The sequence below is a fragment of the Bombina bombina genome, chromosome 1 (assembly GCF_027579735.1).
Source record: "Bombina bombina isolate aBomBom1 chromosome 1, aBomBom1.pri, whole genome shotgun sequence".
NCBI lineage: Eukaryota > Metazoa > Chordata > Amphibia > Anura > Bombinatoridae > Bombina > Bombina bombina.
The window spans coordinates 684,006,420-684,021,696 of NC_069499.1; the positions used below are offsets into that span (position 1 = coordinate 684,006,420).

The window sequence follows — 15,277 nt, forward strand, 5'->3', positions numbered from 1 at the left end:
GAAATACATATTAATGATAACCTTTTCTTAGATCATTGCATAAACATTTATCATAGACAAGATTAGGTCACAAATGATTGCTATCAATTATTGCAAATGTTTCTAGGCTAAATCCACATAAATATTTAAAGATGTAGCTTCAGCAATAAACCTGAGAAGTATATTTTGTACTGTTTTGACATTTAGAATAGTGCATTCAACACAAGGTTAGTGAGTGATATGAATTTATCACCAATTCTTAGGCGAATTTAATCTGCATCACCAAATCTTCTAAGGGACATTAAATGTTAGAAAATACTGTAATGCATGTTTAGCATTGCTGAGTGTACTTATATATTATAGTGTAGGTGTATACTGTTATAAAGGTCAATATAAAGTGCCTTTTTCAATCCCTGTAGCTACATATAATCCAAGGCATCTGATTGCCCCTCGCTAAAAGACCTTTTTTCAGATTAATATAGATAAGTGGTACAGCCAATCAGATGCCACACCAGCTGCCTCATATTGCTCTGCACCGGGGACTCTTACTTCTCTATGACAGAAAATAATCATTGCACAGAGTAGTAGGAACATGCTGCCCACCTAAAATAATCTGGAGAAAAAAAACATCTTTGTGCAATGAGGCAGTCAGGAGTTCTAGAATACATAAAACCACTGCATAATTACCCTTTCTAATTAAATTTTAACAATGTACAAATTCCATTCAGTACAAATGTGTTTGTACTTATTTAAAAATAATTTTTGTAAAATAGAAATATTTGTTCTACACAGTGGCAGTAGGCAGTATGTACACTCAAGGATAGCACTGGTTTAGTTAAAAAAATACCTTTATTGATTTACTGGGTATTACATCCAAATGTAAAGTGCTGCACTTATAAAGTCTCTGCCCACAACATTGAATTTTGCAATTTTACAGAATGCAAGGGACATAAAATCAAAATTAAACTTTCATGATTCAGGTAGAACAGGCAGTTTTAAACAACTCAAATTTACTTTTATTATCACATTTATTTTGTTCTCAATATTCTTTATTGAAGAGCATATATAGGTAGGCTCAGGATCAGTAATGCACTGGTGGGAGCCAGGTGATTGGTCGCTGTACACATATGCCTCTCTCATTGACTCCCAGTAATGCATTGCTTCTCTTAAACCTACTCTTTAACAAAGAATACCAAGAGAAGGAACAAATTTGATAACAGAAATAAATTGGAGAGTTGTTTAAAATCGCATACTCTGGCTGAATCATAACATTTTAATTTAAAGAAGTTTTTACTTGCAGTTTGCAAGTTTATTTTTCTAATTGCATCTAAAATGCACTAATATCGACTTCAAACACAACTGTTATGTACGGTGACATAAAAAGATAACATCATCTCATTAAAAAAAATAGCAGCTAGTTCATTCGCTCTTCACAGTTTGTAATAATACAAAATTAATTCATCAGGTGTATTATTTTTATACAGGGTAATATATTATTTCTCATAGGAAAAGTGCAAAAAAAATGTATTACTGATTCAAAATGGTAGTTGCAAATATCAGCTTGTATCTAAAATGGTTGATAACATTTTTTATAGAGAGTAGAAAAAGAGTATGGGGTCAATTTATCATGCTCCGTACGGAGCTTGATGCCCCGTGAAGGCTCGCCGGAAAAAATTGGAAATATGGAAGTGTTCTAGAACTTTTGACCAGTAGTGTATGACTAAATGATGACAATACACACTGGAGGACAATCCACATCTCGAACACAAAATTCTGATATACAAACGCTTGGCCACTATGTTCAATACCCTCTAACAGATACATGATTCTGAATGTTGAAAGCAAAAGCTTCTTTATAATTACCTCTGGTAAAGCGGCTCTCGGTAAAGCGGGTGTACATGGGCTGGAGTTGCTTCCAGACCCAAGCCGAACATGTGCTGGGTGAACCAGGCCTGGCCACTTCATATTATTATGGTCAATGCTAATCTTTTTCCTTTCTTGTATCTGAAGACAAAATAATGTATAGTTAGTATTTATGCATGCACATATACACCCCCACATACAAATAAAACACACACATGCATGGTAAAAATAAATCAAATTTAGCAACGTACTAGAAAAAAATAGTCAGGAATGGTTAGGTTTCAATTATGAAGGAACACGCAACTGCTGGTCTTGCTTTTTGTGTATCATAATCACAACCTGTTTAATTGACTCTGGTGGGCTGAATTAATCCAGTGGTAGAAACATAGAGTGATCTGTTGCTTTCTTTGATTCAGCATGAGGTCCTTTCAGATCTTGGACCAGGCAGTTGTAACAAATTTTAGTGAGTGGTTTCAGGGAGAATTGATTACCTAATTTGCCTAGCTGTGTTCTGCTACTCTCTCAGAAAGTTTCATATCCCTTTAATATCCCTATAGGACTTGGTGTGACTAAGGCAGATTTAAAAGATAATATTGTTCTTAGGGAGATAATAAAGATATACATCAATGTAAGTAACGCAGAAACTGATTTTGAATATCTGTGATCCGTTTTGAAGAGCATGTTATTAGTTTGTGCCTAAAATGTTAATTAACTATTATAAATTGCCTACTTACATGAGTCAGACACTGGGCACAAATACATCTTTCTTTATTAGTAAAACTACTAACTCTCAAATAGGTCATGAGTCAGTCAGCATGAAAATAGGATGCTAGTAAGAGAGCACTAAGGCAGAAAATGAGGGCTAACCAGATAGTTAGCAAACAATATAGTTGTTAATGAGAAAATTATTTACTTCCTATTTTTTGGATTATTTTACATACTATGGGCTAGATTACAAGTGGAGCGCTAATTTATCACACCCGTAAATTGGAAAATTCACCCGTTTACAGGCGCACTAGTAGCAATTAGCGCTCCGAAAATTAACCATAGATCAGATCTCGGGTTAATTTTAAAATTGTCCCCCAATTGCCCCCAAAATAAACAGTATGGTTCCTGTAATAAAACCAAACATGAGCATCTTTAGTTTTTGAAAAATAACTGTTTGAAGCAGTTTTTAGGGGTTCAAGTTAGACTGAATAGTGCCTTTACATCGCGGTCTATGGGGACTGTGTGTTCTTTGTAAGTATACAGGGAGTGCAGAATTATTAGGCAAATGAGTATTTTGACCACATCATCCTCTTTATGCATGTTGTCTTACTCCAAGCTGTATAGGCTCAAAGCCTACTACCAATTAAGCATATTAGGTGATGTGCATCTCTGTAATGAGAAGGGCTGTGGTTTAATGACATCAACACCCTATATCAGGTGTGCATAATTATTAGGCAACTTCCTTTCCTTTGGCAAAATGGGTCAAAAGAAGGACTTGACAGGCTCAGAAAAGTCAAAAATAGTGAGATATCTTGCAGAGGGATGCAGCACTCTTAAAATTGCAAAGCTTCTGAAGCGTGATCATCGAACAATCAAGCGTTTCATTCAAAATAGTCAACAGGGTCGCAAGAAGCGTGTGGAAAAACCAAGGCGCAAAATAACTGCCCATGAACTGAGAAAAGTCAAGCGTGCAGCTGCCAAGATGCTACTTGCCACCAGTTTGGCCATATTTCAGAGCTGCAACATCACTGGAGTGCCCAAAAGCACAAGGTGTGCAATACTCAGAGACATGGCCAAGGTAAGAAAGGCTGTAAAACGACCACCACTGAACAAGACACACAAGCTGAAATGTCAAGACTGGGCCAAGAAATATCTCAAGACTGATTTTTCTAAGGTTTTATGGACTGATGAAATGAGAGTGAGTCTTGATGGGCCAGATGGATGGGCCCGTGGCTGGATTGGTAAAGGGCAGAGAGCTCCAGTCCGACGCAGATGCCAGCAAGGTGGAGGTGGAGTACTGGTTTGGGCTGGTATCATCAAAGATGAGCTTGTGGGGCCTTTTCGGGTTGAGGATGGAGTCAAGCTCAACTCCCAGTCCTACTGCCAGTTTCTGGAAGACACCTTCTTCAAGCAGTGGTACAGGAAGAAGTCTGCATCCTTCAAGAAAAACATGATTTTCATGCAGGACAATGCTCCATCACACGCGTCCAAGTACTCCACAGTGTGGCTGGCAAGAAAGGGTATAAAAGAAGAAAATCTAATGACATGGCCTCCTTGTTCACCTGATCTGAACCCCATTGAGAACCTGTGGTCCATCATCAAATGTGAGATTTACAAGGAGGGAAAACAGTACACCTCTCTGAACAGTGTCTGGGAGGCTGTGGTTGCTGCTGCACGCAATGTTGATGGTGAACAGATCAAAACACTGACAGAATCCATGGATGGCAGACTTTTGAGTGTCCTTGCAAAGAAAGGTGGCTATATTGGTCACTGATTTGTTTTTGTTTTGTTTTTCAATGTCAGAAATGTATATTTGTGAATGTTGAGATGTTATATTGGTTTCACTGGTAAAAATAAATAATTGAAATGGGTATATATTTGTTTTTTGTTAAGTTGCCTAATAATTATGCACGGTAATAGTCACCTGCACACACAGATATCCCCCTAAAATAGCTATAACTAAAAACAAACTAAAAACTACTTCCAAAACTATTCAGCTTTGATATTAATGAGTTTTTTGGGTTCATTGAGAACATGGTTGTTGTTCAATAAAATTAATCCTCAAAAATACAACTTGCCTAATAATTCTGCACTCCCTGTATATGTATATGCTTATATACATATATATTTATGTGTTAACATGTGTATATATGCATATTAACACATAAATATACATGTATATATATATATATATATATATTTATTTACACTTTGCTGCCAATCGCTGCACGACTTACCCCTTTCGCTGAGCTAGGTTCTCAGCAGTGTCTCACGACATGAGAACAAGACTCCCATTGGAGACTATGGAAGTGCGCTCTTGTGAGCACAAAGCTTCCCTGCAATGCTGTGAGGTCGCATTTGCCTTAACCTCAACTTGTAATACCAGTGCACATTTGGGCCCCAATCGTAATCTGTCCCGATATAGAATATCGACCCTGCAGCACTGTGTGTTTAACCCCTGCAATGGGGTTAAACACACAATAAAAATACCACTCGGGACTCGCAGTGCACTGCTGGTCCTGAGCAGAACTCACCACTGATTTAATATGCAGCAACAGTTGCATTACTTGAATGTGCAACTAGCACTGCTGATTGAATCAGCAGAGAGTTCCTCTTGGGACTAGCAGTGCACAGCAAGTCCTGATCAGTATTTCTACTGTGTGTTTAATCCCATTGGAGGGGTTTAACACAAAGTGCTGCAGGGTCTATTTTTCATTTATATTGGCCCTTTAATGCAAGATGGGACAGTCAGGTTATTATTTTTTTTGGAGGGGTGGGGGTTAATTTAAAGTAATAATAAAAAATAAAATGCTTGTAATGTTTTATTTTAGAAATTAATGTCAATATTTATCATTTAAGGGTGGTTTTTTAATATCTGTTCTGTTTGAGAGCACTTTACACATGTTTAGCCTGCCCCTTTTAACATTTTTTAACATCATCCACTCAGTTTCCTTAGGGCCATTTAGTCTCAGGCGTCCTTAAAAAAAATAATAGATTTGGGCACCTATACTCCCATTGACTGATAGCATGGGGGGTCACACATCACAGCAGGGCCGCCATCAGGGGGTGACAGGGGTGACTCCAGTCAGGGGCCCAATGGGCTAGGGGGGCCCCATGAGGCAAGAACTAAACTTTTTTTTTTTTTTTTTACATTTTGGCAGCCACCAGTGGGTACTACAGCAGAGTGCTAATTGAGCATGGGAAATGTTATTACAAGGAGTAAAGTATTAGCATTTGAGAGGATTTCTGAGTGTGCACTAAACCACTATGCACAGTGTGAGACAGACTTGGCACTTTGTTTGTAGAGTGTGTGCCTGAGTCAGATGGCTGATCACTTTCATTTGCAGTGGCAGTAGAAATTACTTAGCAAATGTTTTTTATTTCTTTGTGCAATTTAAGATTGTAACTTCAGTGTGGTAGTAGTTGTATGGTGGGGCCAGGGGTCCATAAAAACACATTTTTTAGCAGCAGTGTATTTATGATTATTTGACAATGCTGCAGAAATTCTATATTTAAAACCATGCAGAAATGTTTCCTCCTCAATACACAAATGATATATATTACATTCCAGTTTACTACCCCTTTATGCAAAGACTTTCCAGATACAATGAGGCATTTTATCTAAGATTTTTACATCTGCATAACATGTTATACTCAGAGACTAAGATTGCTCAGCGTTGGAAATGAGACAGGTTAACTTAAAACTGTTCAGTTTACTCTACAGCTGACTTAATTTTGAAATGCATACCAAAAAACCTTAAATCCTGCATTTAACCAGATCTAATGGTATGAGTACCACAGCTTATGGTTCCACCAAGACTATATAGAGTACAGCATTTTCAAAATCCACAAGTACAGCTGACAGATGGGAACATTTGTGCACTATATTTGAAGTGGTGCTCTTGGCTGGGGAAAATGTGGAAAATATCAAACAAACATATGTCAACCTATTAAAAGTAATTTTCTTCATCTAGCCATCTACCCAGATCATTAATGTACAATTTTGAATTCACAGAATTATTTTTGTTTGCACATTTACAAATATGATTCTTTAAAAAGTGATCTCTTAATTTCTGCATTTTTTTTTATCATACACTGTTGATTTAGGGGATGCAAGGTGCATAAATGTTTCCTCCTGTGAGTGTTTCTGTGGGTGTCTGTGTTTATGTCTTTGTTCTTTGGTTTGTGTCTCTATGAGTGTGTATGTATTTTTTTTCTGTTGGTATATCTTTGAGGGTGGGTGTGTATGTCTTTGTGCATTTTCTGTGGATGTCTGTGAGGGTGTGTGCATATGTCTTTGAGCTTTTTCTATGGGTGTCTCTGTGAGGGTGGGCGTGTGTTTGACCTTGTGTATTTTCTCTGGATGCCTCTGTGAGGGTGGGTGTGTATGTCTGTGGATGTCTCTGCGAGGGTGTGTGTTTGTGTGTGTGTGTATGTATGTCTGTGTTTTCTGTGGATGTCTCTGTGAGGGTGTGTCTTTTCTGTGGGTGTCTCTGTGAGGGTGTGTGTATGTCTTTGTGTGTTTTCTGTGGATGTCTCTGTGTGTGTGTATGTATTTGTGTGTTTTCTGAGGCTGTCTCTGTTGGTGTTTCCTTGGGTGTATGTGCAAGTTTGAGTTTGTGTGTGTGTGTGTGTCCATTGTTTGTTCCTTTTTAGGACATTTTGACCTTACTACTGATTATTCACATCTTTCTACAGACTTTGAGACTAATGAGACCTTTCCAGGAGTCACTGATCTACCATTTAACCTTTAAATTATTGTTTAGGCAGTTCAGGGCCCTTCCTTTCAGCCACTGCATGCTGTTGTCATCATTTAGTTGGCATCTTTCTTTACAAAAAGATAATCAGAACTCCATATTTTGTTTTCTAAATCTCCTTTTTTTTACAAAACTGTAGTTTACCTCATTACTTGTCAGGTCAATGTAAACAAGTGCTAAGTGTCTGTTTGGGTGTCTGTGTCTGAGTTTCTTTGCATGTTTGCTAGGGTGTCTATATGCGAATCCTTATGTGTGATTGTGTTTGTTTCAGTGTATATTACTACCTTTACAACATTTCCAAGTTTAAATAGACACTTAAGAATAAAGTGCATATACGTTTTAGTCACTTGGTCAAAAATTGCACATGTCAAAGGGGAGGGGGGGGGGGGCCCCTGATCAATGGTTAAGTCAGGGGCCCCAAAATTTCTAGTGGTAGCCCTGCATCACAGGCTGAACATGCTGCTTATTTTTTGCTACAGAGCACCCGGCAACTTCCACACTGCCAAAAATGTGCCTATGGCAGTCTGGCAATTTAGTGTCTTCTCTGCCAGAATCTATCTCCCCTACAGATTTCTTCAGGGAGGAGGAGGTACAAGTGCCAATGCAGGAGACACAGGACATTGGGGACATTTATTTCACTGTACATCTGAAGGACTGTAAGAAAAATCTCAGGTCTTCTATAAGTCTCATTCTGAGAAATACTTAGGGCTAGATTACAAGTGGAGCGCTAATTTAATGTGTGCCCCTAAAAGGGCAAATCTGCACGTTTACGAGCGCATGTTAAATAACCAGCCATTATAAGTGGCTTTTTTAATGCTACCAATTTGCACTCTGAAAATTAAAAAAAATGTCCCCCAATTGCCCCCAAAATAAAGAGTTTTGTTCCTTTTTAATTATAAAATATAGTATAATTTTTTTTTTTTTTTAAATATAACTGCACAAAGCAGTTTTAAGGTTTTAAAGTTTTCGGATGTGGGGTGTTAGAAAAAAATGGCACTGAAAAGTGCCTTTACATTGCGGTCTATGGGGACTGTTATTACTTTAAATATATATATGTATATGCTTATATATATATATATATATATATATATATATATATATATATATATATATTTATTTATGTGTTAATATGTGTATATACACATATAAACACATAAATATATATGTATATATTCATATACATATATATTTAAACTTCGCTGTCTATCGATGCGCAATGCTTACCCCTTTTGCTGCACTAGGTTCTCTGCCATGACTATCAGCATTATAATGAGGCTCTGGAAGCGCGCAATGTGAATACAAGGTTACATTTGCATTGCACTCAACTCGTAATACAAATGCACATTTGCATGGGCTGGTATTTACGAGTGGAGTGCAAATATTGTGCTTGCAAAAGTGCAATTTTGTGCTCCACTCGTATTCTAGACCTTTAGAAGAAATGAAGGTGTACAAATAGAAATACAATCCTTAAAGGGATTTTTCTTTGCATTAGAAATTATGCATCACATTACAACAGATCTTCATACAAAATAAATATTTTAAAAGGATTTTGTTTAAAAAAAAGATGCACTGTTTTCCATTCCTGGTATACACCCCTTGAAAAACCTCTTGAATGTTCTTTATCTTACCTCCTTTACTGTGGGCAATTAGGCATAGATATACATGAGTTCCTGTACTTATTAACCAATCATTATGCAGCATGAAGGGGCATCAGTGTTTTCCATTCAACACTACAATTTTCAGCTTCAAATGGCAGCAAAAGCAGGCAGACTAAACATTACATTTTTTTTTTAAATTATGCATAATTAATAAACATTTTTTGGGGGTACTAAAATCTTGAACTTAATGGGGTAGATTTAACAAGGGCCGAATGGATAAGATATATAGAGCAGGCAATTTTTTTAGAATTTGACCTGTATGTAAAAGACACTGACAAAAACACCTTACATCAATATAACAGTTTCCACCCTAGACAGTTTGTGAAGTCCCTACCTAAAAGTCAGCTCCTAAGGGTTAACAGAATTATTAGTGATAAGGACAAGTGGGAGATGATATTAAAGGAAATGACAAATATATTTATTGATAGGGGTTATCCCCCTAATCTCCTCCGCACTACTATTGATGTAATGGACAAGCCCAAGGTATCAGTTGGTAAAAGTAAAGAAAATAGAATGTTTTTTTGTAACTCAGCATAGTCCTCTTAGTGATATAATTTCCAGATTGTTTAGACAGAATTGGCACATACTTAGGGAATGTAACCAAGATGTTGCTCTTTTTCAGGAACCACCACTAATCGCCCACAGGAGAGTAAAAAATCTGGGAATATCTGATAAAGTCAGATGTGGGTCCTAAGAAAGAGCAAATACAGACTACTATAGGTAATAAGAGAACAGGTAACTATCCTTGCTTGAACTGCATGAGCTGTAGCTCCATTATAAGAGGGACACATTTCTATCATCCACATAGTGGTAAGAAATATAATGTTAATGATTTTTTTTACCTGTGAGACCTCTTTTGTAGTCTATTTAATAAAATGCCCATGTTCTATGGTATATTTGGGTGAGACTACAAGTAAAGTTAAAGACAGAATGAGTCAACACTGCTCCAATATCAAGTGTAAGAACCTAGAGGCTCCTCTGTCCAAACATTTACTGGACAAAGGCCATGGCATCAGCCAATTAAAATGGCAGGTCATTGACCATATTAAGCCTACCCAGAATGGTATGGACAGAGAGCGATTGCTCAAAGAAAAAGAAATGTGGTGGATCCACAAACTTGAGACATTGGCCCATAGGGGCCTCAATAGAGATTATCATCTCACCTGTTTCTTCTGAGTGTATTCCCTAACTGTTCCAATGGCCTATTAATCTGGGTGTAATTAATTATATATCATCTGTGCAACACTAGATAGAATAAATCTTTCAAATTACTGTATCTGTTTAGTATTGATGGAAATAGAAATGTATATGTAATGTTCTTGCTAAAAAACATAATTTATGCTTACCTGATAAATTTATTTCTCTTGTGGTGTATCCAGTCCACGGATCATCCATTACTTGTGGGATATTCTCCTTCCCAACAGGAAGTTGCAAGAGGATCACCCACAGCAGAGCTGCTATATAGCTCCTCCCCTCACTGCCATATCCAGTCATTCGACCGAAAACAAGCAGAGAAAGGAGAAACCATAGGGTGCAGTGGTGACTGTAGTTTAAAATTAAAAAATACCTGCCTTAAAATGACAGGGCGGGCCGTGGACTGGATACACCACAAGAGAAATAAATTTATCAGGTAAGCATAAATTATGTTTTCTCTTGTAAGGTGTATCCAGTCCACGGATCATCCATTACTTGTGGGATACCAATACCAAAGCTAAAGTACACGCATGAAGGGAGGGACAAGGCAGGTACTTACATGGAAGGTACCACTGCCTGTAAAACCTTTCTCCCAAAAATAGCCTCCGAAGAAGCAAAAGTATCAAATTTGTAGAATTTTGAAAAAGTATGAAGCGAAGACCAAGTCGCCGCCTTGCAAATCTGTTCAACAGAAGCCTCATTTTTAAAGGCCCATGTGGAAGCCACAGCTCTAGTAGAATGAGCTGTAATCTTTTCAGGAGGCTGCTGGCCAGCAGTCTCATAGGCTAAGCGGATTATGCTTCTTAGCCAAAAAGAAAGAGAGGTTGCCGAAGCCTTTTGACCTCTCCTCTGTCCAGAGTAGACAACAAACAAAGCAGATGTTTGACGAAAATCTTTAGTAGCTTGTAAGTAAAACTTTAAAGCACAAACCACGTCCAGATTGTGTAATAGACGTTCCTTCTTTGAAGAAGGATTAGGACACAAAGACGGAACAACAATCTCTTGATTGATATTCTTATTAGATACCACCTTGGGTAAAAACCCAGGTTTGGTACGCAGAACTACCTTATCTGCATGGAAGATCAGATAAGGAGAATCACATTGTAAGGCAGATAACTCGGAAACTCTACGAGCCGAGGAAATAGCTACCAAAAAAGAACTTTCCAAGATAAAAGTTTGATATCTATGGAATGAAGAGGTTCAAACGGAACCCCCCTGAAAAACTTTACGAACCAAATTTAAGCTCCAAGGTGGAGTGACAGGTTTAAACACAGGCTTGATTCTAACTAAAGCCAGACAAAATGCCTGAACGTCTGGAACAAACGCCAGACGCTTGTGCAAAAGAATAGACAGCTCAGAAATATGTCCCTTTAAGGAACTAGCTGACAATCCTTTTTCCAATCCTTCTTGGAGAAAAGCTAATATCCTGGAAATCCTGACCTTACTCCATGTGTAGCCCTTGGATTCACAACAATAAAGATATTTACGCCATATCTTATGATAGATTTTCCTGGTGACAGGCTTTCGTGCCTGAATTAAGGTATCAATGACTGACTCGGAGAAACCACGCTTTGATAAAATCAAGCATTCAATCTCCAGGCAGTCACCCTCAGAGAAATTAGATTTGGATGGTTGAAAGGACCTTGAAGTAGAAGGTCCTGTCTCAGTGGCAGAGTCCATGGTGGAAAGGATGACATGTCCACCAGATCTGCATACCAAGTCCTGCGTGGCCACGCAGGCGCTATCAAGATCACCGATGCTCTCTCCTGTTTGATCTTGGCAATCAGACGAGGGAGCAGAGGAAACGGTGGAAACACATAAGCCAGGTTGAATGACCAAGGCGCTGCTAGAGCATCTATCAGCGTTGACTTGGGGTCCCTGGACCTGGATCCGTAACAAGGAAGCTTGGCGTTCTGGTGAGACGCCATGAGATCCAGTTCTGGTTTGCCCCAACGATGAATCAACTGTGCAAACACCTCCGGATGGAGCTCCCACTCCCCCGGATGAAAAGTTTGTCGACTTAGAAAATCCGCCTCCCAGTTCTCTACACCTGGGATATGGATAGCTGATAGGTGGCAAGAGTGAATCTCTGCCCAGCAAATTATCTTTGAGACTTCTAACATCGCTAGGGAACTCCTTGTTCCCCCTTGATGGTTGATGTAAGCCACAGTCGTGATGTTGTCCGACTGAAATCTGATGAACTGCAGAGTTGCTAACTGAGGCCAAGCCTGAAGAGCATTGAATTTCTCTTGTAAGGTGTATCCAGTCCACGGATCATCCATTACTTGTGGGATATTCTCATTCCCAACAGGAAGTTGCAAGAGGACACCCACAGCAGAGCTGTAATATAGCTCCTCCCCTAACTGTCATAGCCCGTCATTCTCTTGCAACTCTCAACAAGCAAGGACGTTGTAGGAGAGAGTGGTTAAATATAGCTAGTTTATTTTCTTCAATCAAAAGTTTGTTATTTTTAAATAGTACCGGAGTTGTGCTATTTTATCTCAGGCAGTAAATAGAAGAAGAATCTGCCTGAGGTTTCTATGATCTTAGCAGAAGTAACTAAGATCCATGGCTGTTCTCACATATGTCTGAGGGGATTACACAGATGAGGTAACTTCAGCGAGAGAATGGCGTGCAGTTTATTCTGCTATCAGGTATGTGCAGTTATAATTTTTTCTAGAGATGGAAAACACTAGAAAATGCTGCTGATACCGGATTAATGTAAGTTAAGCCTGAATACAGTGATTTAATAACGACTGGTATCATGCTTACTCCCAGGGGTAATACCCTTATGATATTTACAATATAAAACGTTTGCTGGCATGTTTAATCGTTTTTATATATGCTTTGGTGATAAAACTTTATTGGGGCCTAGTTTTTTCCACATGGCTGGCTTAAATTTTGACTAGAAACAGTTTCACTGAGGCTTTCCACTGTTGTAGTATAAAAAGTTACAGGTGGTGCACTTAAAATTACAAACTGTGACATCCAGCTTCCCTCAAAGGCCCTCTGAATGCTATAGGACATCTCTAAAGGGCCCAAAAGGCTTTCCAAAGTCGTTTATTGGGGAAGGTAGGGCCACAGCTTGCTGTGGCAGTTGGTTGTGACTGTTAAAAAACGTCTATTTCGTTTTTTTAATCCGTTTTTTGAACTAAGGGGTTAATCATCCATTTGCAAGTGGGTGCAATGCTCTGTTAGCCTATTATACACACTGTAAAAATTTCGTTTGATTTACTGCATTTTTTCACTGTTTTTCAAATTCTGACAAAATTTGTTTCTCTTAAAGGCACAGTACTGTTTTTTATATTTGCTTGTTAACTTGATTTAAAGTGTTTTCCAAGCTTGCTAGTCTCATTGCTAGTCTGCATAAACATGTCTGACATAGAAGAAACTCCTTGTTTATTATGTTTAAAAGCCATGGTGGAACCCCCTCTTAGAATGTGTATCAAATGTACTGATTTCATTTTATGCAATAAAGATAATTTTCTGTCTTTAAAAAAATTATCACCAGAGGAATCTGACGAGGGGGAAGTTATGCTGTCTAACTTTCCCCACGTGTCAGACCCTTTGACTCCCGCTTAAGGGACTCATGCTCAAATGGCGCCAAGTACATCTAGGGCGCCCATAGCGTTTACTTTACAAGACATGGCGGCAGTCATGGATAATACACTGTCAGCGGTATTAGCCAGACTACCTGAACTTAGAGGTAAGCGAGATAGCTCTGGGGTGAGACAAAATGCAGAGCATACTGACGCTTTAAGAACCATGTCTGATACTGCCTCACAATATGCAGAAGCTGAGGAAAGAGAGCTTCAGTCAGTGGGTGATGTTAATGACTCAGGAAAGATACCTGATTCTAATATTTCTACATTTAAATTTAAGCTTGAACACCTCTGCATGTTGCTTAGGGAGGTTTTAGCTGCTCTGAATGACTGTGATACCATTGCAGTGCCAGAGAAATTGTGTAGACTGGATAAATACTATGCAGTGCCGGTGTGTACTGATGTTTTTCCAAATACCTAAAAGGTTTACAGAAATTATTAATAAGGAATGGGATAGACCAGGTGTGCCATTCTCTTCCCCTCCTATTTTTAGAAAAATGTTTCCAATAGACGCCACCACACGGGACTTATGGCAGACAGTCCCTAAGGTGGAGGGACCAGTTTCTACTCTAGTAAAGCGTTCTACTATCCCTGTCGAGGACAGTTGTGCTTTTTTTTTTTTTTATATAGATCCAATGGATAAAAAATTAGAGGTTGCCTTAAGAAAATATTTATTCAACAAGGTTTTATCCTACAGCCCCTTGCATGCATTGCCCCTGTCACTGCTGCTGCGGCGTACTGGTTTGAGTCTCTGGAAGAGGCTTTACAGGTAGCGACTCCATTGGATGACATACTTGGCAAACTTAGAGCACTTAAGCTAGCCAATTCTTTTATTCTGATGCCATTGTTCATTTGACTAAACTAACGGCTAAGAATTCTGGTTTTGCTATACAGGCGCGCAGAGCGTTATGGCTTAGATCATGGTCAGCTGACGTGACTTCAAAATCTAAGCTACTTAACATTCCCTTCAAGGGGCAGACCCTATTTGGGCCTGGTTTGAAGGAGATTATTGCTGATATCACTGGAGGAAAAGGTCATGCCCTTCCTCAGGACAGGTCCAAATCAAGGGCCAAACAGTCTAATTTTCGTGCTTTTCAAAACTTCAAGGCAGGTGCGGCATCAACTTCCTCTAATGCTAAACAAGAGGGAACTTTTGCTCAATCCAAGACGGTCTGTAGACCAATCCAGACCTGGAAAAAAGGTAAGCAGGCCAAAAAGCCTGCTGCTGCCTCTAAGACAGCATGAAGGAATGGCCCCCTATCCGGTAACGGATCTAGTAGGGGGCAGACGTTCACTCTTCGCCCAGGCGTGGGCAAGAGATGTTCAGGATCCCTGGGCGTTGGAAATTATATCCCAGGGATATCTCCTGGACTTCAAAGCTTCCCCCCCAAAAGGGAGATTTCACCTTTCACAATTATCTGCAAACCAGATAAAGAGAGAGGCATTCTTACACTGTGTACGAGACCTCCTAGTTATGGGAGTGATCCATCCAGTTCCAAAGGAGGAACAGGGACAG

General features: G+C 38.9%; 1 protein-coding gene across 1 annotated transcript in view; it reads right to left on the bottom strand.

Annotated features, from left to right (window-relative positions):
* NRK (Nik related kinase) overlaps positions 1–15,277 on the bottom strand; it is a 575,538-nt gene that overhangs the window by 216,349 nt on the left and 343,912 nt on the right. Inside the window, exon 16 of the mRNA XM_053699167.1 lies at positions 1,843–1,983. Within this exon, the coding sequence (XP_053555142.1) occupies positions 1,843–1,983 (141 nt within the window). The remainder of the gene's footprint in view (positions 1–1,842; positions 1,984–15,277) is intronic.